Source organism: Danio aesculapii, chromosome 17 (genome assembly GCF_903798145.1).
Source record: "Danio aesculapii chromosome 17, fDanAes4.1, whole genome shotgun sequence".
Classification (NCBI taxonomy): Eukaryota; Metazoa; Chordata; class Actinopteri; order Cypriniformes; family Danionidae; genus Danio; species Danio aesculapii.
In genome coordinates, this window is record NC_079451.1 from 11,961,729 (window position 1) to 11,988,718 (window position 26,990).

General features: G+C 35.9%; 1 protein-coding gene across 1 annotated transcript; it reads right to left on the bottom strand.

Annotated features, from left to right (window-relative positions):
* Positions 1-212: 212 nt before the first annotated feature.
* Positions 213-25,790, bottom strand: reep1 (receptor accessory protein 1). The gene is made up of 8 exons (XM_056476615.1): positions 25,710-25,790; positions 20,782-20,854; positions 20,615-20,691; positions 20,362-20,482; positions 16,245-16,358; positions 14,647-14,818; positions 11,358-11,617; positions 213-7,866 (listed from the first exon to the last, which is right to left on the bottom strand). The coding sequence occupies exons 1-8, from the start codon at positions 25,739-25,741 to the stop codon at positions 7,789-7,791; spliced, it is 927 nt and encodes a 308-aa protein (XP_056332590.1). The 5' UTR covers positions 25,742-25,790; the 3' UTR covers positions 213-7,788.
* Positions 25,791-26,990: the final 1,200 nt, after the last annotated feature.

Consider the following 26,990-nt stretch of genomic DNA (forward strand, 5'->3'; position numbering starts at 1 on the left):
TTTGCTTATTTTTATATAATAAAGTAGCATTTCTTTGTCATTCACTTGTTTCCAAACTTTCACTATGTAACAGTATGATGCTACTTTGAGTGCATAAAACTTTAAGTAATGTTACTAGAGTAATATTTTTTTAGGATATCTGACCTGATTTTGCTGTAAAATAAATGCAGATGTAAACATTTTGCTGCAGAGAAAAAAGTCACAGGACAATGTTTTCACATTCACCTTTTTAATTGCTGAATGCCAATATACATTTTGAGGTTTTTCAACAGAGATTTCACTCTTTTACATCAACTTCTGTCTTTTTCACTCAAGATTTATTGATAAAGAACTCTGAACGATGCTATTCTGGCCTGCCAGACAGACACGACAGCTGATGGACAAGGAAATACTTTTCTATGAAGATGCTGCAAGCTGTAAAGAATACAGTGAAAAGACAAACCAGGCACAAACAACTCAAAGATACACCCTATTTCAAATGTTTTTAACAGACAGCTGGGATTTTATATTGTCTTTAAAGGCACAGCCTCTTCTTAAGTCCCTGAATTTAAGAACATTTTCCATGTCTATAATGTGTGACTTCCAGATATGAAAACTGCTGAGTTGACGAGATTCATGTTTTTGTTAATATTAAAGGTGCATTTTTATCCGATGTTTAACCTCAACTCTAATGAAACATGAAGCGAGGGAGGGGAAATAGCATAGCTCATCCCCTTTTTAAAAAAAAAAAACAGCCAATAGCGTTACATTTTATCAGCTCTGCCAGCGAGTGGTTAAGCTCAAGTGCATCAAATGAAATGCAAATGAGAAGCGTCTTGAAGAGAGCGGGGCATGTCAGATACTAGAGAGCATTTGATTGATCAAGATTTGAAGCGATACTAAAGTAAAAAAAACTTTGATATATTTAGGCAGAGGTGGCAAACTACAAAAAACTACAAGTTTTGGATGTCTATATCAGGTTTGTATCTTCTAACGCGAATTTAGTCACTGTTTTGGAGCACACTAGCTAATAGGTATCCTTAAACCGATACTAACATCTTAAAAGCTTTATTTCAATTTCACAGGACCTTTAAAATGGGCTAAGGTTATAGCTTCAGTCTTATTTTCCCACCAAATTATAAGAAATCCAATGGCTCGGTTTTTACATGGTGTATAATGTAATTTTAAAGGTTGTGCCTTTAATGACCTGAATATTCTAAGAAACAACAGTCAGCTGTTTAATATTCTGTAAAAGGCCAAAGATGGTTCCACACAGAGCACTTGAAAATCATACTTGATTCACGAAGAGAAAATGCTGAGATTTGATCTAGCTGTAAACACCGAAAACAAGGAAAAAAGTCTGGAAAAATCTCCAGCCAGCCAAAAAACAAATCGATTTTTACTATCACTAGTTTGATTCATTTTTTTTTTCCAAGTTCACATTGTAGATATTTCATTAATTGTGATTAAATGACAAAAACTGTTCCTGAGGCAGACGTTTTGTCAGTGAAGTGTGATATATAAGATCTTAAATACATATTATTTCTTTTGACAGCAAGTTTATGAGATTAGGATTGTCATCGTTCTCACAGTACAGTATGTGAAACCCTTTCTAAACACTGACCTTATTTTAATTTAACACAACACGTGTGGACATTTTTAAGCTGAATGTGTGCAACTTCCAGATATCTGTTAATATAAACCAGTTATTTTAACTGAACTGTCAGTTATGCTGCTTGACATCACCAATTATTTCATATAACGTTAGTGCAAAAAGTTGTCATTCCTGGGATTTGCTGCCTTTTGTGTCATCAGTAAAGGCTGATTTATACTTCTGTGTAGAGTGATCTGCGTGACACACGGCACCTGCCTTGCACATAGTTGTGCATTTATACTTCTGTGTGCTGTTTGTGCTGCTCTGCATTAACGCTTCCAAAACGTTAGCTGGCAGCAGGTTTTTATGTTCCTCTGTGTGGAGTTTCTTCGCAGGTGTTTAGTTTTTTCTGAACGCTACCTTGATGTACAAGTAGCTAAAACTCGTTCAACTGGCGGTTGTGAAACAACTTTAATCATAAGGTAAACACAAAACAACCATCTGGAGCTCCCTCGCTGGACTTATAAACACTTGCTCCATTGGGCTCGCGGCTTTCAGCACCGCCCACACACACATCACTGCCACCAAGCCCACCAATCACAGGTTGCACTATGCATAGTTACGGTGTGGTTTTAAATTTTTTGAGAGGTGCGCTTTAGCTTCGGCATCAGCCACGGTGCCAGACCATACGTGTGCACTTGATGCAGAAGTATAAATCAGCCTTAAAGATTATGATATTATTACTGCCTTTAAAGTTGTCTTTGGCATAAAAAACTGCTTTAAAACTGTAAGCATGTTGAAGATTTTTTTAACAGCATCTTAAACCACCAAATGACACATTTATCTTCATTTTGGTAATGAATACTACTTAATATGGATGACTTTTGCTTGGTTTTTCATTCATAGCTCTCTGTAATGTGGGTGTACATACAGTATATTATTCATTATTAAAGGTCCCGTGAAGTGCTTTGGGTGGGACATAGAGAAGCAGAACATCTTTGTTTTTATCACCGTTCTGTCAGAGGGGTTGATATCAAGAGCATCAAATAAAAGGCAAATGAGAAGGGGGCGGGGCATGTCAGATACTAGAGAGCATTTGATTGGTCAAGATTTGAAAAGAAACTGAAGTATGAGGTGATGTGAAATAAATTGTTGATCGATTTCGGCACAAGTGACCAACTGCAAGCTTTATGTTTGTATCAGTTTTACATTTTCTGAACACAACTTTTGTCACTGTTTTAGAGCACACTAGCTTATAGAAATCCTTACATTTTTTATATGTTAGTTTCAGTCTGTTGCTTTATTTTAATTTCATGTGACCTTTAAAGTAATCTGAAAAATCATCTGTTATTTAGCTTGTCCCTCAAATTGTTGTTCAAACAGCGTTGTCTGTTTCTACTTTATTTAAATGTTCAATCTGATGTGGTCAGGCACAATATCCAACCTGTTATGTAGAAAAAAGAAATAGAAATTTATTTTTTTAGAAATTAAGTATAATTTTTTTTTTGACAGACTTTTTCTGTTAACTTTTTGCAAGAAAAAATGTAAAACCTGACTTTAGGGTAAAATGAACTATTTTATTTTATTTTTTATAAATTTTCTGAATGCCTTTACCATCTTTTTGCACTTGTTATTCTTATGCTTTTTTTGCAATAAATTCACAAAGTCAGCATATAAATATGAAATGTTTACTGTTATTGATTCAATAATGTAATACTTAATAATCTTTCATGAATTTGATCTAAAAAAAAATTTAACAAAAAAATCATAATTTTTTCTCCAACAGGGTGGACAATAGGGCTGCACAATTTATAGCTTCAGCATTGGTATCACAATGTGTGCATTTGCAATAGTCGCATCGCAGGATCTGCAATGTTAGGTTGGGATTATAGTTGATCAGCAGTGAAGACTTTATAGTGTTATTTTACATTACATTTGATTATTCAGTTACTGTACCTAAATGTCTGACTAGTTTTTTGCTCTCCAGAAAACCATAAAGCACTGCTTATTACACTTGTATCTTTGATCATCACTATGCTACAAAATTTTCCCAGCTGATCTAAATTAATGATTTCATTTCAGATACAGCTATTCAAGCCATCTGCTGAAACTGTATTAATATTGCAACCAATATCGCAGAAAAATGAAATATTCCAATGTCAGATTTTTCCAATATTGTGGAGCCCTAGTGGACATGTTTGGCCCTCCTTCTCATTGACTAATAATTACTTAAATTAATTTTCATTTATTAAAAAATTGCATCTGAATTTGTGTTATGATGTGCAAAAGGCACAGAATACCAGGAATCACCCCTTTACCACCTTTTGCACTTGTTAACTTTCCATTTACTACAGCAGCTAATGAAGTCTCACAAATTCATCGAAAAAAAAAAACCCACTTCCACGCTAAAAAGATACAAAGGTGGACAGAATGTTCTTCGATCCAGCGCAATCCCTTATAGTTGATAAAAGACTCCCCTGCCAGAGAGAAATACAGCTCTGCAATCCTCTCCACTGTGATCAGGAATGCTAAACACAGACTGTGAATTACGCAGTGACACATGCTAGTGTAATAATCGCACAGTGTTACAGACATGTTTCTCCCACATATTACTTACTTGTGAACGCTACAAAAGTAAAACTCCTACAGTGAGTGAAGGACCCGCTTTATGTTTTATCGAATCAGCAGCGCTAACTCTGATAAGGTACTTTAATACTGAACACGCTCAGAAAGTAGAGGCCAAAAACTGTGACACATTCAAACTGTCGACGTGAATACATGCAACGTCAAGCAAATGAAGAGATTCAAGAAGCAGGCTGAGAAACAAACAGAAAACATGTTGGATATACTTAAAGTCCGCATGAAATCAAAATTTAGAATGTTTATTTTGTCATCGCATGTTAGTCTTAAAGTGAACAATTCATCTGTGCAAGTTAATCTGATGAAAACAAATGAGTGTTTTGATAATCTTTAATCAAAATCTGCGCATTTGCTTCCGCTCTGAAACACTAGCTCTGTCTGTGATGATGTCACTGATGGTTTGGGTGTCATATGCTAAGCCACGCCCTTTAGTTTTCTGTGAGTAAAAGATGAGAGGAGGAGCGTTAAAATAAAGCCCCGCCCCTAATCAATATTCCATTTTAAATAGAAATGCATCATCATTCTGAAATAAAAGTCTCAGCAACTTCCGATTCACGTGGACTTTAAGTTTAAAGGATTTCTAAATGATCAAAAATACTGTACATGCTTAATAATTAAAGTGATGAAGAAATATTAACGAGTGAATTAAGAAACATCAACTTTTTTCTGTCTAGTTTTTAGTGCATTTTTAACCGGATGGTTATTTCATAACTTTATATATGAAGTTACAGCATGAGTTTATGAATCAAATATTGAACGTTTAGCAAAATTTTTAAATCCATTGCACTTTGTCCATCTACAAATCAGGCATTGTAATCAATACCCTTATTTGGTTAATCTACAAACTTGCATTAAAAGTCCTTCCTTTACATGGACACATAATAAATCATGAATTAAACGTTATGTTAGCACTCATACACAACAACCATTTCAGTGCAATACACTTTCACTATAATTCTAACAAAGACGTATTCAGAAACACCTTGCTACTCAGTAGTTTTTAAAGGGATAGTTCACCCTGAAATAAATATTCTTTCACCATTTACTCACCCTACAATCCTGTCTATGCAGAATAAAAGAAAATATTTTGAAAAATGTTGGAAACCGGTAACCACTGAAATACATACTATTTGTTTTTCCTACTATGGATGCCAGTGGTTTTTAGGATTGTGTACCGCTTTAATATTAGTTATTTTGATTTCGCTTATTGAATCGGTTCATGACGATTCTCAATTACGATTACTTAAAGAAAAATGTTTTTATCTTTTATTCTTGCGACATTTAGTCTAATCAGTAGGCTGTAACTGTTAACTGTAAAAACTTGTCAAATAATGAAATAAATAACAGGCTCAATACTTAAAACAAACAAAATTTATAGTCACTTTATCCAGATTTATGTGGCATAAATTCGAAGATGACTGTTTTAGGGCTGCACGAATTGAAAAAAATATTTTATTTTTCTGTGATAAATATTGCCATATGAATACAGTTTCCCAATATGGTTTGAATAGCACTATGTGACGGTTTTCACATTCAGAAGAAAGAATCAAAATTAAGAGGTTTTCCTTAAAACAAGCAAAATTATCTGCCAGTGGGATAAGTGAATTAATCTTGTTTTTGCCTTGAAATGCAGATATGAATTAATCTTGTTTTTCCCTTGAAATGCAGATATTTGAACTAGAAACAAGACAAAAATCCTAAGTAAGATTTTTTTGGCATAAATCATATAAATTCTGTATAAATGCAGTGATTTAATACAATTCTGTGTCTCCTGATCAACTATAACTTTGACTGGACATTGCATATCTTTGCGATGTGACTATTGCGCATGTGCACATTGCGATATCGATGCTGAAAAAATTGTGCAGCCCTAGTCTGTTTTTGGTCTGAGTTTTGTACCTGATTGTGTTTCATCATATTAGAGGTACTTCCTCTATTGCACAAAGTATCTTTGTCACATGTATTGCATTTGTCAATGCTTGTTACTGTCAGTCCTAGGGCCCTATCATACACCCGGCACAATAAGGCGCAAGGCATGTGTGCTGTGATTTGATGCTTTTTGCTTTGGTGCAAGTGTTATTTTCACATTTTTTTAGTTTATTCATGACAATCTGAATTTGTATAACGTTATTATTATTAGCAGTAATATTTATTATATGCAAATTTATATTTGTTTTAATAAAAACAAGTTTAGATTTGTCCACCTGTCGGGTTTTGGAGACGTATGCGCCGCCATATAGGGCATAGGAATAGGACGTGTGTTTGGATTTTTACCACACTTCGTTATTATTGTTCATTTATTCATTTGCTGGAAATCAGAACTGAATTTAGAAATAGGTTTGAAACAAATCATTGCACTTAACAAACAAAATTAAATATGTAGGCTAATGGATGTCTTAAGTGGAATGCGTACAACACCGTCTCCTTATCCACGAAGGTAAAGGAGTAAAGTAAAGAGTAAAAGTAAAGTAAAGAGAAAGTAAAGAGGCTGAATTGAGGAGGCTCATTCTTCATCCTCTCGCTGCAGATGGTCTGTTTAACTGTTTTCTCGCTAGTGAAGTGTTCAGTTTTTCAGTGTTCAAGTCCGCCATGTAAATAGCAAATGCGCCACGGCACGACGCAACTGACTCTTAAAAGGAATGGGAGATGAGACTCTGATTGGTTTAATGCAAGTTATGCTCAAAACACACCCATAACCCATTAAGAGAATTAAAACAACCCTGTTAAACCATGCGCCAGAATGAAGACAACATTTTTCCATCCTTAAAATAGCGAAAGTTTATTTGGACATGCATGCTATTGCACCATGTGCTTTAGACTTAATTGCGCTTAGATTGTTAAAATAGAGCCCTTAGTGCGTAATGAGGTAGGGTCCTTGACGCAGGTCCTGGAAGATAGATAAAAATGCTCAATGGTGTTCGATTTGCAAGAATGACAAAAGAATTGACAAACTGAATCAAAATCTATGCATCATATTGAATCCCTGGTTTTCTGAAAATTTGAAATGATTTGAAAATGTAACCGGTTCTCGATACCCAATCCTAATGATTTCCAACATTCTTCAAAATATCTTCTTTTTTGTTTAACAGAAATAAAAAACTCATAAAGGTTTGGAGTAAATAGTGAGTTGTTGTTTTTTTAGAGGGGGGGTGATCTGTCCCTTCAAGGGAGTTTACTCAAACAAAAATGAATGCACTCCCCCTAAAAATGAAGCATGTTCACAAAGAAGAAGTGATTCTGGTTGGAGGCAACCTCAAAAACCAGAAGGACACGCATGCGCTTGTTTCTCCCAAAATCATACCAGCCTACGATCAAACATATAATAAATATGTACAAAACAACCCCAAAGTCTCAGAGCAGCAGCGTTACCCAAAATGGATTCCCTCCCCTTGAGTGTCAAAGATCAGAAGCGAAAGGTAGCGCATCGCTTTGGTTACCTCATTACAGAGCAAGGCTGCTTTTGAATATTTGAACATTTTGGCTGCATTCCTCTTTTTTTTCATTGCCTTCTCTTGTTGCGTCTCCTCATGTTGCAGGTGAGACGGCTAAAGCACTCGGGGAGCATATACACACAGTCACATGGCTTCAGTGTCTGAAGAGTGGGCGTTCTTGGATCTGGATCGTGTGAAAGGTCTTAGAGGTCTAGGAGGAGGCTGAGAGATACAGAGAAAGAACAGATATGTGAGTGTATGTCTAATTAATAAATGAACAAGCAAGGCACACTTCATGTTTATTGTTCACAAATAAACACGATCAGAGATTCAGGTCAGCATGAGCAAGGACACACTTCTATGACGTGTTAATTTATGGTTGGACAAACAAAGGCCCAGCATGATTGGAAAATGCATGACTGAACGTGCTTTGTGTGCAAAGGCCTGCATTTAGCCTGTTAGGTTGGTTATATCTGTAGTGTGGTCAAAGGTTAAACTGGTAGACCAACTTTAGTTAGAAAAAAAGAACACAATGATTGAAACTAAAACAATGACGAGGCATTATATCTACAGTAAACAGATACATTTCAGATGCTCTCCTTTTTTTGCACTACTGACAACAGGACAAGTGAAAAAGACAATTAAGTTACAATTTGGTAGATAATTACAAGAAAGAAAGGAAATTTCAACTGTGATAAAGTCCCAATACTATATTATAGTATTTGTCCCAATACTATAAATAAAGTCAACATTATTTGAAAGGTTACATTTACAAGAAATTGGGTTGAAATTTTAAGACATTGTCAACACCTACCAATTAAAGTTTAAATTACAAGAAATACAGTTGTGTGGTGTAATAAATGCAAGAAATAAATTTGGCATTACAACAAAGAAGGCTGCAGTTAGGAAACAGTCATAGTTACGCAAAAAAGCTACAGCTGTACAAAAGACAACTGCAACTATGATAAATAGTCAAAAATACACACAAAAAAGTCAAAATTGTGGCATATTAAAAGAATAATTCACCCGAAAATAAAAAATCCCCCCATAATTTATTTACCCTCAAGTCATCTTCACTGCGTATGACTTTTTTACATTAGATGAACAAAGTTGGAGTAGTTTTAAATGTTTAATGGTGGTAGATAATGGACATTGTAACCTTTATTTATAGGACAGTTTAGAGTAGAGATAAGAGTGCATTGGGAGCAGAGAGAGGGGGAAGGATCAGTGCTATGTGTCGACACATTAAACTATTGGTGTCAACAGTGTTGGGGTAACGCGTTATAAGTAACGAATGTTACGTAATAATATTACTTTTTAAAGTAACGAGTAAAGCATTACTCTTAAAAAAAAGCATTACTTTTAGAAATAAGCAATATTAAGTTACTTTTTTTTTAAAGTAACGCAAGTTACTTTTTACCTTGCTTAATTGGCTTTTAAAAATATTGCGAAATAAAAATGACCTTAGTAATGTTGAATCACACACTCAATGAGAAAGTGTGCTGTGAGGGAACAGCAATCATCATCAGGTCTGTTTTTTTCCCAGCAGATGAGTCAGTGTACTGTTATAGTAACTGAATAACTCAGGATGTTGTTTCATTTTGAGTCAGAGGGGGTATCCAATATGTTAAAAAAGTAATTACTTAAGACGCAATCTGTTTCACAACAACTCAATTCAATTCAATTAACTGGTTCGACCGGTTCACTTTGAAGATCCGGTTAAAACAAATGATTTATTTACGAATCGCCTGTCATCTCTACAGACAGTCAGTAACAGAAACAATGGCAGGCCGAAACTCATCTCATCTCTATTTTGAACTCATTCAAAATCTATTTTGAAGAAAAGAAGTGGATTGTCGTTAACTGTGAATAAAGCAGTATTTAAATATAACGAGTCAAAGAGAACAAAATTGTCACTTCCCGATTAACTGGCGCCAAATATTAACATTAAAAATGTAACTTGCTGCGGTAGGAGAAGCTGCGTGAATCTTTTCTCTATTCAATAAATGACTTGTGCCTCAGAAGACAAATGCCAACATGCAATAAAGGCATGAGATGCGGAGCACAGACAATCTTGACTATTCTGGAGGTAATTAATAATATAATAGCACTAATACTGAAGTGGTTAAGGTATTTTAGAATGACCAAAACAACATTTCAGATGTTTTACAATGTGCTCAACCTTTTGGTTTGTCCATTCACTCACATTTTTACCATCACATGATCTCTTATAACAAAATCACATTACTTTTTTAATGCGCATACTGGAATTTGTTTGGTAAAAGTGTTTCATCGTAGTTTATGCACATCTTTTCTTATCGAATAAAAAGTTATGTGCATACATTTTTTAGACGCATTTTCAACATTTATGTGCATCTTGGCGTTTCTATCAACCTGTTTTTATGAGCATATCCAAAATGGCCATAAAAATAGGTGGATGGAAACATAGCTACTGTCTACGGTAGAAGCGACTACGATTTTTTTCTCTTTAGGGAAACAATTTACACATTTGTTGAGGCCACGTGAAGCAATTTATTTAATGTATAACATTCAAAGATTTGTTTTGATTTGGAAATGTTTTTATCATCTTACTGTTTATTTTGTTATTAAACATTTTAAATTTTAAAATCTGTTTTTACCATAAATTATTTCTTGTTAGTACTCTTAGACTTTATTGCAGTCTTTATCTCAATGGACAGTGAATTTACTTAACTAATAACACAAAACATTCAAAGGTAGCAAACACATTACTTTACATGCTGTCATTAATCTGTATAAGGAAATATATGTATAGCTCTAGGTTCAGAAAGTTCTCAAAATATAATTTTATCCTAAAAATTTTTAAGTAAAATGAAGGTGTAGGTTATATAGGTGGCTGTTAAATGCAGTGCTTCTTCATAAAACACATGAAAAAACACCTGCAAGTTTTGAAAAAGATCAAACCTCAGGGGGGTAAGGAAAAGTAACGCAAAAGTAACTCAAAAGTAATGCAATGCATTACTTTCCATAAAAAGTAAAGCAACTCAATGTTGTAATGCACTACTTTCAAAAGTAACTTTTCCCAACATGGCATCAACAATAGTGGCCATTTTTTAAGCTTCCTAAAGTGCATAAATCAGTTGTAAAATTAACCCATATACTGTCAGGGGGTTAATGCCTATTTTATGAAGTGGATCGATGTGTGTTAGTAACAAAAACATAAAGTTTTTTAAAATTATGAACTCAAATCACAGACTTCTAGCAGCTGACGAATACACGTTTGCGACAACATCTTTCCTGATCTCTGACTGAACGTACTATATGTTGCAAGATGTGGCATGATGCGGCATCGTAAGAGTAACATACTGTTTAACATTATACATTAATGTCAAGCAAACTATTTTTTTGTTTGTCGTCATTGTATTCTTTTGTCTGTCAAACTTATACTTATATTTATGTGATAAACAAATAAGGAAGTATAATCTTTCATCATAGAGTCTTGAGTCACCTTTCCCTGCTGTCTTAGACAGTCACGTCTCTCCAGTGACTCGCCGTAACTGAATGCTAGTGGTGACCTGAGGTGAGAGTGTCAGACACTCACTCATTCAGTTGACATTTGCTGGTAAACAGCAGCACTGGTTAGTGATTGAGTGGGTTAGTAAGTTACAGCACAGCTAAAAGAGCCCCAGTCTAGCCAGGCAAGTCAACCACGAGCCTTGACAAATCCGAGGTACCTCAGGGGCGCGTCTCTTAAATCTGAACTGCGGTGAAGATGAGATAAAGTCCTCCTTCTCCTGAGGCTCCTCTGAGACTACGGTTGGCGGTGAGGTTTGATCCTGGGACTCGGCAGGGTAGGATAGTGGAGTCACATGCTCAGTTTGAGGCAAATTGGGCTGTGATGGTGTCAGGACGGGTGTGGGGGTTGGCGGGATGGGAGGCTCCTTAGATTGCTCCAAGTTCAACAGCTCATATTCAGTCATGTCAAAGTCATGGCCTGTACCATGACAAGAGCACATTAAAATTACAACTCTGAGTATATCAATACAGAGTCACAGTGTTTTAGATCTGAGTCATTATGGAAGACTTGAAGTGAAAATACAGATACTGTTGAGTTACCGTAGTTAGTTCTGATACTGCATGAAGGATAATGCTGCTAAAACTGGTGAACAAGAAGGCAATGTACACTTATTAGCCACTTTATTAGGTACAACTTCTCAATAAATATATGATCAGCTAGTCATATCCACTTGTTATATCGTGAAGTTGTGAATATTGGTTTCCGGGTCCAAGCTGCAACTCATTTGAATTGACCGCAGTGGACTCATGCTGTGTTGGCTACTTCTAGCAGGACAGTGCCTCATCATGTCACAAAGCTCAAATCATCTGAAACTCTTTTCTTGAGCATCGCAGTGAGTTCACTAAACAAAAATGGCCTCCACAGACACCAGATCCCAATCCACCTTTGAGATTGTGAAACACACAATTCACATTATAGTCAATGATGCAAGGTGTACTTAATAAAGTAGCTGGTGAGTGCACTTTGTTCATCAGGCTAGATATTCTGGAACATTTTTATGTTTTTAAACAATGCTGAGGTGGGTTTCTCACATCTATAACTGGAAAAAGAAACCCTGCATTTATCCCTAGCCAATCACTTCCTATACTTAGAGTACAGTTGAATAATATGGAAAGCAGACACTGAAGGACAGTTCACATAGTGGATTAGAAAGCAAAGCTAGTACTATAATGATACATTTATTAGCAATAAAACAGTTACCATTATATCTAATTTAAATGTGCAGTGCACCATGTTATGGAATTTGCAGATTTAAAGGGTTAGTTCACCCCCCAAAAAAATCTGTTATTGATTGCTTGCGCTCATATCGTTCCAAGCCCTGAGACCTTCGACCTGCATGCATATTGCCCAGAGTAAACACACACCCAAAGACATTTGTGAACAAAGTTGATTTGACAGTTTTACAGTCACACAAAAGTATTCTTGGAGCTTTGTATGATTACAGTTGAACCACAGAAGTCACATGGAAAGTTCTGACAATGTTTTAACGTCAATGTATCAATAGCCCCTTTCACACATACAGACCTTTCCGGAAAATTACCGGCAATTTTCCGTAAAAGTTTTGTATGTGTGAACAGGACCTTTTTGAAAACACCGGTACATTTGTTTAGGCTATTTTCTGGAAAGAGAAGTTGTAACATTAGCGGTTATTTGCCGGAATGCTGCGCTGTGTGAACCAATAGGAAGATTGCCGGAAAGAGCGTGTTCACATCTAGAACGCGCTGACGTAAGACATTTATTTTAGCCAATCAGAACACTCAGACGCATTCATGCCCGTAGAGTTTATGAGAATAAAAGCCTGAGAATATTTTTCCAGACAAATTTAGCTGCTAGATGTTAGTCAAATATTATTTCTATGTTCTTTTTTAATGCCAGCTGTGTAAAAAAATATCGATAAAATGCTTATGATAAGCAGTGGTTTGTTTATCTTCAAGCTCTGACGCGTGTGCACATAAAGCAGCCGGTGAGCGCCTGCACACACACATACTATGTACATCTCGACATGCGACAGTGTTTCTCTATATGCTTTCATCGAAGTTGTTCAAAATACTAATCCATCCACAGAATTTATAATTTAGTCAAATGTTTACAAATACAAGCGCAGCTATTTAAATGTCATTTCTGGTTAATAATGTCAGAATTTACCAGTATTTTTTAATTCACTGGTAAAGTCGTTCCGGAAATTTTCCAGATATTTACAGGTATCACTGTGTGAAAGGGGCTAATGACAAACAACTTGGGATAGTTGCTGTCTATAGAGGACAAGGGAGCTCTCAGTTTTCGTCTAAGATGTCTTAATTTGTGATAAACTTAACAAAGGTCTCAGGGAATTGAAATGACATGTGAAACAACAACTGGATTCTGATTAGCATTCTTTACTCAAGAAAAAAATTATCTAAAAAGCATATAATAATAATTCTGTGTCCTTATTACTAGGGGGCACTCACATAAAAAGCCTTTTTGTGATAAAAAAAATAAGTGAAATGATTTTTTTTAAACTAGACCCAAAAACATTTAGTGCACTGGCAAAACAATCTGGTTAGTGCATATTGATTTAGAAAAACTGGAAAAGTAGAGCAACAGAACCACATTTTAGTCACTAATAGTTGTGTTGTGGACTTTAAGTATTGTCACAGACTTAAGATTTTAAAACCTTATAGTTACTGTTATGATTGTCATCCATAGTTTGAACTGTGCTTATGTATCACTGAATGGGTGGCAAACAGATACATTATGGTTGAATGGATAATGTATTATTGTATAATTACAATAAACATGGCTTTGTTTCTTTGGTGTAACACAAAACGACAGCAAAATGTAACTCACGCTAAAGAAAAAGAACTGTTTTAATTTTGATGGTAAACAAAACTGGCCGTTATTTGCCATATGAAATGTGTGCAAACATAAATAAGATTTGACAGCTAAAGTGGAAGTGAAAACTTCAGCCTGTTCCTCATACAAAGCCATTATATAATGACATAACACCTGGAATAAACTGCAGAAGACAATAAAAGAGCACTAAAGCCCACGATCATTCAACTTAACTGTATGTAAACGAGCAGCAGTAACATTCTGCCTAATATCTCTTATTATATTCTACACAATAAATAACATGATTAAAACATAATGGTCATTTTTTTCCTATTGAGTGAACCTACATATTAAAATAAACAAACATAAAAGTTTTTCTGTGTTTTTTTTTTCAGAGAATTGCATATTAGATAATATTACAAATATGTAAATAATAAAACATTTCTAATCAAACATTTACCAAGAACTCTGGCAGGATTACAACGCTCAATTTAAGGATTAATTACATCTCCAGGATGATCGAGAAAAGCAGGTAAACCAAACAGGATTAGAAGAAATCTGATTGGCTGACAGCAGGATTTTCTTTTAAAGGGTTAAGGGTGAAAACAGCACTCATTCGTCTCAGCATTGCTTACCTTTGCTGTAACCAGTCTCTGATTTGCTGCGCATCATGGTTCGTGTTCTGTGCTGTGCGGCTGCAGGTTGAGTGGTTACAGAGCTAGTGCTGTTTGTCTGGCCCTCAGCCTGGAATGATGACAGATCCTGCATGCTGAAACTGCGGAGCCGCTCGGACAGAACGCCCTGGCCCTGCATGAAGAACATCAAACTCCTTTAGAAGCTCTAAATACTGTCACATCAACTATCTGCTTTGTTTATACCAAATGAGCAAGAAGATCTGGAAGTATGTGTTGTATATCCAGTCTGGCCAAATACAGAATTTTCTATAAAATAAACTAATAATCAGTATTTCTCTTCAATAAATAAATTAACTTTAATAAATATTATTAAACTTAAAATATTTCTCACTTTAATAAATATTATCTAACATGACACAATGCTTTTCCATGCACAGTTAGTTACTGAACAGTTCAATAATGTGTATTTTTTAATGACATTGCATTTGATCTGAAATTTCATTCTGCGCTGTAAATTGTAGTTGATGTTACTTACAAAAAGTGAATAAACCCGTTGCTTTTAAAGAAATTAGTTGATTTTACCAAAAGTAAGTAAACTATTTGCCTTAAATTTATTTTTAAAAATGTGCACAAGTATACATTTCTTCTTAGTCAACATAGCAGTTCCAAGTTACAATCGGTTTACTTACTTTTTTGAAAAGAAATTAACTAATCACTTTTTACAGTGTAGACAAGTTTTTAATAAAAATGATTTTATTTTAAACATTTATAGAATAATTAAGTATTTAACATTGTTATTACAGTTTTTAGAATTGATTGCATCTGTCATGCTCAACTATTTAACCCTAATAGCAGAGTTATTGTGAGTGCTGATTAAAAAATTTTTAAACACCTACAAACCAATCTTATCCCAAAGACTTAATTGTCCTAAAGTAGCTAGCTTTTGCTAAAACAAGGCTTCAATTATCCAAAAACATAATATCCAAATATCATACATATGTAAATGATTACATATCCTCAAAAGGCTGAAAGGCTGAAAGGCTTATCAGCAACCTGAGGCAATGTGAAGATTTTAGCACTTTATTCTTTAAAAAACAGTAGCTGGATGTACATTATCCCGCTTATACAATTAGACACATAACATTGATCCGAACTGTAATAATGTACTAGCTTTTAAATTAAACACTTAACATAAGGGTTCATGGGTCATTGAATTTCTGCAATATTATGCAATTTTAAAAGGTCTATTCCAGACATCGAAAGTCAGGGAATTTATTTATTGGCCATAAGATGTTAGGGATTTTGCTTGCTACTTTAAATGTTCATTTTAATTTATCAAAATGTAATTTTATTATAATGTACATTTTTATATATTGGATTCAAGTCAGGTGAAGCCACCCTAGTTTCATCTTAATCATCCTGCTAATGTAGATGTTGGACTGAAGCAGCTGATATTCATTTACACTGAAGAAGGGCAGTGGGTTGCTGAAGAACTACTGAGAGATTTCAGTTGCTGTCTAGGCTTTCACTGCCTTTCTACAGCTGTCAAAGAAAGTGCCATTTCCTCTAACAACAAGGTAACGGTACTGGATTATTACCTTAGTGGCAGCCATTACTGCAGCTGTTGCCGCCACATTCAGGCCTTTCCTTCCAAAATGCATCAGGGTGTCGTAGCTTTTATCTTTTGCTTGGCAAAGATATTCATCAATGTCCTGAGAAAGAGTCATAAAGAATATTTTAGATACGGTACAGAAAACTTGCTACCGTTTCTTTTCAGCACCATTTACTGCTTGTTCAAACTACCTATTTAAAATATGCTGAATAAACAATTCTTGAGGTTTTTTGGGGACAACGTAATTATTTTATGTTCAATCCACTTAAAATAAGATGATTAGGTTTACTTAACTGATTTAGGTTGGGACAAAATGAAGCAATTGTGTGGAACCCTGCATTTTTTACAGTGCACTCAAAAAATGACTTGCTGCTTGTTCAAACAACTTATTTAAAATGAGTTGAAACAACATAACTCTTGTTTTTTGGGGGGGGGGGGGGCAACTTCATCGTTTTATATTCAATCCACCTACATTTGTAAAAACAATTCAGTGAACTTAATCGGTTTGTTTTCAGACAAGATGAAGGCATTGAGTGGAACACACTTAAATAAAGATTGTTTTGGTGTTTGTCAACTGCATTTGCCCTTAGTGTGTCCTCCTGACGAATTTCCTGCCTCAAGAAGAAAAAGACTGTGGAAAATCCCAGTTCCGTTTCCTGAGCATCGCTCATCCTTGTTCAACCAGGGAAATCAGCGCAAAAGGTTACAGGAAAAGAAGACAAATGTGCACTTCCTCCTGGACTTCGAAATTCAGTTTCTAAGCATTAAAATCTGTTGAGATTCTCCACAGCTGTTGTGGCTGATCCTTGCTTGATTATATAATGTTTTATAAAATATTAAAGGAATTGTTCACCCAAAAATCATAAGTGGTTCCAAACCTGATGGAGTTTCTTTTCTCTTGAACACAAGAGAGGATATTTTGAAGAATGTTGAAAACTGGTAACCACTTCCAAAGGAGGGAAAGAAATACTGTAGAAGTCAACGGCTGTTTCCATGCAAAGATGCAAACTAAACTTATGTGCAAAACTGGAATATTGCATTGGTTTCCATCCAATGAGTCAAAGAGACCAATAGTCACTTGCTGATAAACTGGAGGCAAAGATCAAAAAGAAAAACTGAATTTACTGGTTGGAGAAGCCAGTGTAAGCCTTTTTCTATATAATAAATTTCTTGCGTGAGGCAACACAGTGGCTCAGTGGTTAGCACTGTCGCCTCACAGCAAAAAGGTTGCTAGTTCATGTCTCGGCTAGGTCAGTTGACATTTCTGTGTTTACATGTTCTCCCTGTGTTGATGTGGGTTTCCTCTGGTGCTCCAGTTTCCCCCAGTCCAAAGACCTGTGCTGTAGATGAATTGAATAAACAAATTTGGCTGTAGTCTATGTGTGTGAAGGAGTGTGTATGGGTGTTCCCCTGTACTGAGTTGCAGCTGGAAGGGCATCCGCTGTGTAAAACTAATGCTGGAATGGTTGATCTTTATCGGTTAGACAATGCGAACACATTAAGAAAATACACTGCAAATTCAAATTCCAGCAGGGTCCATCATGTTTTTGAGTCCCCTTGAAACATTTCCATTGTGTTCCGTGTTATTTGCATGTGTTGTGTGTATTTGAATCAGGTTTTGCAATTTGACACTTTTTTTCTACAACCCATTGTGTTCTGCGTCCTGATTAGTGCATTGTGTTCTGCGTCCTGACTGGCTGTAGACCATTGTCAATCAATCTCCTTCGTGCCGTGTCTCCTGTTCAGTACAGAATGCGTTCAGCTTGCCAAATTTACATAAATCTTCGATCGCTAGCAGTGTGACTGTAAAGTGCTGAGGCCTCATGTACGAAGACTTGCGTTGAATCAATACTCAAACATTGTGTACGGACAAAGCTGTAAATGTGCGTATGCAGTAAAAAATTCAGATGTATGAAACACTGCATACGCGGAATCCCACGCATATTCTCTTTGTACATCCAAATTAACGTGAAACTGAGCACACAAGCGCAAAAAAAAAAAAGAAATGGTCCGATGTAAAAGTGCAGGTTAAGAGGAGAACAGCGGCACACCGTCAAAGTGTGGACCGAACAGGTGGGGGAACAGGGGATGCTGAACTAACACCCTTTGAGGAGAGAGTTGCCTCAATTGTGGGCGACTCTTTACTGTCTGGAGTAGTATCCATGTCTGTGGGAGACACAGATGTATTAGAAGAACACTTTGTTAGGGCGGTATAGCAGCACACCCCACCGCTCTTATCAAGGCAGCGCCACTGGCATTTCAGCTGCCCAATCGCTCGCTCTACAACTGACTGAGTGCTTGCCACCTTGGAGCCTCATCCCAACCATGCTGTTTGTCAACATAGGATTACCAAGGCCACCTTACTACAATATTTCTTAAGCGCATTTGAGCGTCACATATTATTTGCACATTTATTGAATAGAAATGTTTCCGATTCAAGTATGCAAATTCGTCTTCAGATGGCGCCTTTGTTGCAATGTGCGTGCAGTCGATCGCTCCGATTACATTGGGAAAACCGGCGATTGGTGCAAATTGCGCTTTAATGTTTGGCTGGTCATCTGTATGGTATGGAAACCTTATATACCTGCTAGACATGCGGATGATCACGTCCCATACAGCTGCCATTGCACGGCTCAAAGATACTTTGTAGTGTGCAATTTAACATGATTGCCTCTAGGAGTCGCCAATGGAAATAAAACAAACACACACAAGAAATGCACGTACACCAGACATGAAGTTGGCACGGACCACCGCACATTCTCCTGTTAATTTCATCGTTAGTAAAATCAAACGTGTTGGCACAATGGCCTAGTGGTTAGCACACTGACATATTGTGCAGTAGCACTTCAGGGCATCCCGAGTTCGAATCCTGGCTTGAGGGCATTTCCAGTCCCTTCCTCTCTCCCACTTCGCTTCCTGTCTGAAATACTGTCCTATCCACTTAATAAAGGCAAAAAGGCCGAAAACGTGAGCGTGAAATCTGACGTATGCAAAGTCTTTGTGCATACGCAGCGTTGATACATGAGGCCCCTGGACTGTATGTTTGCAAGTTTCCTATCCACAATGTTGACAAAACATTCTGCACCTTCAAAGGCACCTGCGGTGGAGGTTGACACTAACCATCGCACAAAAAGTTGGACTTCTTGACATGCTAAAGGAAGGTAGAAGATATGCGGATGTAGGGCGCCATTACGGAATAAATAAATGAGGATCAAATGTTTTTTTTTTTTTTCAGGGTTTTCACCTTTATTGGACAGGACAGTAGAGAGTAATGACAGGAAAGCATGGGGAGCAGAGAGAGGGGCAGGATTGGCACAGAACCACAAGGCGGGAATCGAACTCGAGTCACTGTGAGCACCAGAGTGCATGTGTCGACGCACTAACCACTACACCACTAGCGCCAACGGATCAAATGGTTTGATCTTTGGTTTCATTCTATAATACTGGACTATTCTACGAAGGTTTGAACTTTGAGAGTGTTTAAGAGAAAAGTGTAAAAATGTTAATGCCTGTCTGAGAAAAGTGTATAAAGTGTGTAGTGAGGGGTTTTACAGCCTTAAAACATCTATAATAATTGTAAAAAATAAAACTGACTACTTTACGGATTTTGCCTATTGCAGGCTATTTTTAGAATGTAACTCCCGCGAATTACGAGGGACCACTGTAATGCTGTCCCATCGCACTGATTTTTGTTATCAAATGAGCTTTTAAAACTAAATCACATGATTTTTTGATGCGCATGCTGTAATTGTTCAGTAAATGTGTTTGCTTTAAGATTTTTCCTTATCGAATAAAAAATGTGTTCTACTCAGTTGTGCACACAAGGTTTCAAAATATGTTTTTCTTGGCGTTTCCATTAACCATTTTGTACTCAATATTCCAAAATGTGCATAAATAAAATAGCAGAATGGAAACATAACTACTGGCTATCAGTTTTGAACATTCTTCAAAATATATTTTTGTGTGTTCAAGAAGAAACTCAAACAGTGTAAGCTCTGTAGTTCCTCTGCATATTTTTTTTTCAGCCGACAAGAGGTAAAAATAGATCTTCATAAGGCAATACACTGAAAGGAACAGTGAACAGATCACATGAAACACAGTACCTTCTCCTTGGAGGACAGTGTGGGGTGGACAAATTTTCTATACAGCACACTGGATCCCTTTGTGTACGGGGAAAGTAACCAAACCACAAAGGCGATTTTGAGCTCATAGTAGAATGGGAGCCTTCAAAAAGACAATCATACAGTACGCTCATGTGTCATAGTGGATAACGCCCACATCAAACCATATACCAGAAGCAGAATTAAAAATATGAGTAATCCTTAACAAAAGGATAGGACGGAGCATTGTACTTACCAGCACAAAAAGATATCAGTAATCACCTCCACTGTTGTAAAAAGTGCAAATATTATCCAGTACATCATCCATTTTACCTGTGGGAAAATAAAAGCGTTTATGAAATCAGCAGGTGAATAAACATGAATGTAAATAAGATGATGGAGGCATATCTGAGCTTTACTTACATATTCTCTCACATCTTTCGATTTAACAGCTTTGTATGAGGAGTATGCTGGGTAAAGGGTACCAAATATCAGCCTGTAAGAGAAATACAACATGATTAAGATAAAGAGGTACAAAACAGAAAGGGAGAAAGGCATTTATCTTGAAATATTATTGATGTGCCATGAGTTGTATTGTGCTACACGGTTGCTCAGAGGTAGGCACTGTCTCTTTAAAGCAAGAAGATCGCCGGTTCGAGTCCCGGCTGGACCAGTTAGCATTTCTGTGTGGACTTTGCGTGTTCTCCACGTGGGTTTCCTCTGGATGCTCCAGTCCAAAGACATGCGCTAACAGTGAATTGGATGAACTAAATTGGCCGTAGTGTGTGAGTGCGTGTGTTAATGTGAGAGTGTATGGGTGTTTCCCAGCACTAGGTTGCAGCTGGCTTTGTGCATCTGCTGCGCAAAACATATGCTGGAACAGTTGGCGGTTCATTCCGTTGTGAGAAACTACGCCCCAGGAAAACGAATGAATGAGTTGTTTTGTAATGTATGTTTAAAGTGTGAAATCAAAATTTGCCAGGTTTATTTTGCTAGCGCACATTGTTATTCTTTAGGTGAACAATTAATCCACTGAAAAAAGTTTGTTTTGGTAACCTTTAATCAAAATCTAAGAATTTGCTTCTGTGTTTGAAGTGGCAGTCCTGTTTGTTTATATATATATATATATATATATATATATATATATATATATATATATATATATATATATATATACATATATACCGCCCCTTTTAATTTTTTTTCTTTTTTAAATATTTCCTAAATGATGTTTAACAGAGCAAGGAAATTTTCACAGTATGTCTGATAATGTTTTTTCTTCTGGAGAAAGTCTTATCTGTTTTATTTCGGCTAGAATAAAAGCAGTTTTTAATTTTTTAAAAACAATTTCAAGGTCAAAATTATTAGGCCCTTAAAGCTTTATTTTTTCCCGATATTCTACAGAACAAACCATCATTATACATTGACTTGCCTAATTACCCTAACCTGCCTAGTTAACCTAGTTAAGCCTTTAAATGTCACTTTAAGCTGTATAGAAGTGTCTTGAAAAATATCTAGTAAAATATAATTTACTGTCATCATGGCAAAAATAAAATAAATCAGTTATTAGAAATGAGTTATTAAAAACATTATGTTTAGAAATGTGTTGAAAAAATCTTCTCTCAGTTAAACAAAAATTGAGGAAAAAAATAAATGGGGGCCTAATAATTCTGATTATTTATATATATATATAATGCACAGTGATACATGAAATTACATGATGCAAAATCAAATACAAAAGAAAACAAACAAACGTTCTCTGATTATGTCAGTCTGACAGTTTATTATTCTTAACCCAGCTCCTCTTACCGTTAGTTTGCTATGAAGAAATGATGTGCAAAAAAAAAGCCCCGCCCCTACTCAATATTCAGTTTCCATTGGAAGTACATCAATTTACTGAAATTAAAGTCTTGTCGAACTTTAAAGTATTTGTTTTTTATAATTAGAAATGTCTGTTGGCCAAACATTATTTTTTGTTGTTTCATAAAATGGTACTATGTAAAACTGCTGGGTCGCTGTAACCAAATATTGGGTCAAATATTGACAAACTCAGTCTTAGGTTAATTTTTTTAATTACATTTAAATTAAATTTTTAACTCAATGGTTTGGTTTTGTCCATATTTGACCCAACATTGGGTTACAACAACCCAGCATTTTTTAGAGTGTAATTTTCATAATATATACTTTTAAAAGCGATTTATTTATTTATATGCAAAGAACTCCTATAAATATTTTTTTTTTCCAGGGAAATTCAGACATATGTGACCCGACTCTTGGGAGATTCTCTTTTGATCTATGAAACATGAGGTGAATATTTACAATGTTAAGGATAATGCCAAAAAGAGGGCATTCAGTACTGTAATGTCAGTGTCATGCCATCAACCGTAACAAAAAACAGTTATCCTTAAGGCTTCTAAAATACAGTTTCATTTTAATGAACTCATCTGTGAACATGATGCATACAGAATGAATGCAGCTAAATATGACCACATCAGATGCTTTCTTAAAGGAAGAGTTCACCCAAAACTAAAAACTCTGTTCTCACTCTTGACTGAGATAATGGTGGAAACTTGTAACCATTGACTTCCATAGAATTTGTTTTTTTCTACTATGGATGTCAATGGTTACCGGTTTCCAACATTTTTCAAAATATCTTCTTTTGTGTTCAACAGAAAGAAGAAACTCATAAAGGTTTGGAACCAATCGAGGATGAGTAAATAATGAGTTTTCATTTTTAGGGAAACTGTTTTCTGTAAGATAAAAAAAGTACATGGCACATATTCTCAGCAGGGAGAAAGAGTGTCTGAATGTTCATTATTTTTTGTTATAAACATTTTTTTGTAGATTATGTTATACTGTAGTGAAACATAGTAGTAAAACGTACAGTAGTAAAGAGTATAGCACTGTCAATGTGTTTTCAACTTTGTATAATCAAGGAATCAGACAAAATTGCCTAAATATCTATTACAGATTATAATAATGCATGAAGGGGCAGTGAGGTGGTGCAGTGGGTAGTGCTATCACCTCACAGCAAGAAGGTAACTGGTTCAAGCCTCGTCTGGGTCCATTGCCATTTCTGTGTGGAGTTTGCATGTTCTCCGCGTGTTCGTATGAGTTTCCTCCAGGGGCTCCGGTTTCCCCCACAAGTCCAAAGACATGCGGTACAAGTGAATTGGGTAAGCTAAAATTGGCTGTTGTAAATGAGTGTGTATGGATGTTTCCCAGTGCTGGGTTGCAGCTGGAAGGGCATCCGCTGCGTAAAACATGTGCAGGATAAGTTAGCGGTTCATTCCGCTGCGGCGACCCCTGATTAATAAAGGTACTAAGCCAAAAAGAAAATTAATAAATAAATGACTAATGCATAAAAAAATATTGATTTGCCAAATTTCATTGTTTTTATATCATTGTAGAATTTGTATTGTTATACTATTTTATATTAGAAGCTTTTACAAAATTGCATATTTAGTGATTCATTCATTTATTGCTAATTAATGTATCAATATACTGTACAGCAAATTCTAGATGTGAGAACTTACCCTTTACGATGAGCATAATCGGCTATTGTGGTGACTTAAAAGGATAATTTATACGAAAATTATAATATTTTCATCGTTTACTCATTCATCCCTTACTTGTTCTACACCTGTTTTTATCTTCTGTTGAACACAAAGAAAGATTATACTGAAGAATGTTGATTAAAAATAGCCATTTACAACAATGGTACTTTTTGTTCCTAATATGGATGTCAATGGCCACTTTTTAAGCAACATTTTTCAGAATATCTTCTTTTGTGTTCAATGGAAGAAAGAAACTCATAAAAGTTCAAAACCACTTGAGTGTTAAGAGTAAATGTGTAACAATGTTTAAGATGAACTAAAGGTTTTTTGACAACAATATGAACAATAAAAATACTCATATTTAAGAATATATACCTGAGTAAAGTGTGACAACAAACTGGTAGACAATTCAGCAAAATGACATCATTGCTTACAAGTATTACCTCATCTGTGTATGTACTAACCAGTCAGATCTCTTCAGAACGAGCTTGTGTTTTATTGTAAGATTAGCTGTACATTTTCGACAGAAATTAGTTACAAAACTATCATGTTATTTCAATCAATTACACAAATTACACAACAAAGGCCACTTATAAATGCCATCTAGGTCCACTTTCCTGGAAGGAAACTGCTCCACTCCCTTTGCATTATTGATAATTGCAAGAGAACTGCCCTTTATAAGCCTGAAGTCTCATTTATTCTCAACTCAGAACATATTTAATGCAATTCCTCCGCGCTGAAGCGCCATTGTAGCACGTAAACAGGCGACAGATCCGCGCGACCCCCAGGTTTACATTCTGCGTGCTTGATAAAAATAGCCCCGACAAGTGAACGCTCGTCAAGGGCGCATGATCAAAACCAAACGGGACAAAGCGAATGGCGTTTTCGCACTGCTCTATCCATAGGTTAAACGGGTTATTGGAAAGTGCTGGATAACCAAAAAGAAGTGGCCTGCACCTGTGGTCCAGCGTTTGTGTCTATTCCAGTGTCCTTTCTCCCAGCAACAGCTGCGCCTCAGACCCGATCAAATGACCGAGAGCCACAAAACAAAACATTTCACACCAAACACACTATATAGGGCACTCCGGGCAAAAACCACACATTTTTATTGTCTATTTTAAGACTAGCGTGCTGCACAAGTGCTGGCATATGTGCAATGTCATCGGATATGAACGAAAATGAATTGAACTGCTATTTAGAGATTTTGCACACACAGCGAGCAAACTGACTGAAGCCACACAGCTAAACGGACATTCATGTTCATTAGCATTAGGTTTAGTGTGAAGAATGAAGCAAATAAAGGAAAAACCTGCACACAAGTTTTCACCAGCTGACCATCCCATTGTTTTTATGACTCACACACATCAAAGACTTGCTCTTATGTGCCAAACCTCAAAAACAGGATTCATATTTACACCTTAAAGTGTGCATTTCTACTGTATTCTAGATTGAGGTGTTGAATAAAACGAGCTGCTTCAGTGTCTGAGCGACCCTATTTTATAATTCACCATGGTGTCAGATTCTTACTGCTTATCGCTTAGCTTGCAAGTGTATAGCAGCCTCCTTTATGATGGCCTATTAATATGTAAATGAAAGATAATCAAAACACTAATCAGGCCTGATATATAAGCATTGCCTCTATGTATTTCTATTCTGTCTAGAATTAAGAGGCGCGCTGGAGAAAAGCCTCGCGTTATCAAGAAGCTGAAAAACAGCACATTGATATACAGAACAAACACAGACTTGTTATTTATCTCTATGAACATGCTTTACAAGAGCAGAATAATGACTTACACCACAAGCCTAGAAATAATCCAGGAGACCATTGCGCTGTGAGAGCGGCGTGTTGTCAACAGGGAGGAGTTTCCTGCGAGTCTGTGTTCGGCATTTATCGTTTGACAGACGCGTCTGCGCATGCGCTCTCCTCAACACATGTGGGTAACAGATAATGGACCAACATAATAATCCAATTGAACGATAACTGCCCTAAAAATGGACCAAAATAAGTCACATCAGTGTAAAAATGTTGCATATCATTAGACTTATTAGAATAATCATAATTATGCCTTCTAATCTTATTATGATAAAAAATATATGTATTTATTGTCACGTTCATTCATTCATTCATTCATTTTCTTTTCGGTTTAGTCCCTTTATTAATCCTGGTCGCCACAGCGGAATGAACCGCCCACATGCTTATTTCAGTTATACATAATAGTAATTGTTATTATTATTATCATTCCAATTATTATTATAAATATAATATAAGCAGCAAAAATAATGAAGGGCTGCTGAAAGGATGATAACTGATTGATTCATTTCAATCATTTTCTTTTCGACTTAGTCCCTTTATCAATCCGGGGTCACCACAGCGGAATTAACCGCCAACTTATCCAGCACGTTTTACGCAGCGGATGTCCTTCTAGCTGCAACACATCACCGAGAAACATCCATACACACTCATTCACACACATACACTAAGGACAATTGTGGGGGAAACCCATAGACTGTAAAATAACCGGAGCACCCGGTGGAAATTCATGCAAACACAGTGACAACATGCAAACTCCACACAGACATGCCAACTGGGCCAGCAAAGACATATACTATTCATACACAGTACATCATTCATCCTCTTTACTCAATAATAATAATAATAGATGATGCATACTGTATATATGGATATTATTATTATTAGCATGCTTTTCATATTTTGCTGAAAAGCTACTAAATTGCATTAAATTTAACATAACCATTAGATGTTTTTTCTCATTTCATTGCTTTTAATAATGTCCAAAAATGATAAACACATGCTAAATTGATAATATAAACATTCATATTACTGAAAAACTATTCTAAATGTAATTATTAATTTTTTTATCTGTTTCTAATCAAATTCTTTTGTTTTTATTTATTATTCTTATTATGTTGTAATTGTATGGCTATTTTAGTCTTCTTGTTTATGTTAAGCAATTTGAATTACCATTGTGTATGAATATTGCTATGTACTGGCGCATGACCCAGATTTTAAACCTTGGACTGTGGATTAGATTTAAACAATGAACATATTTCGGA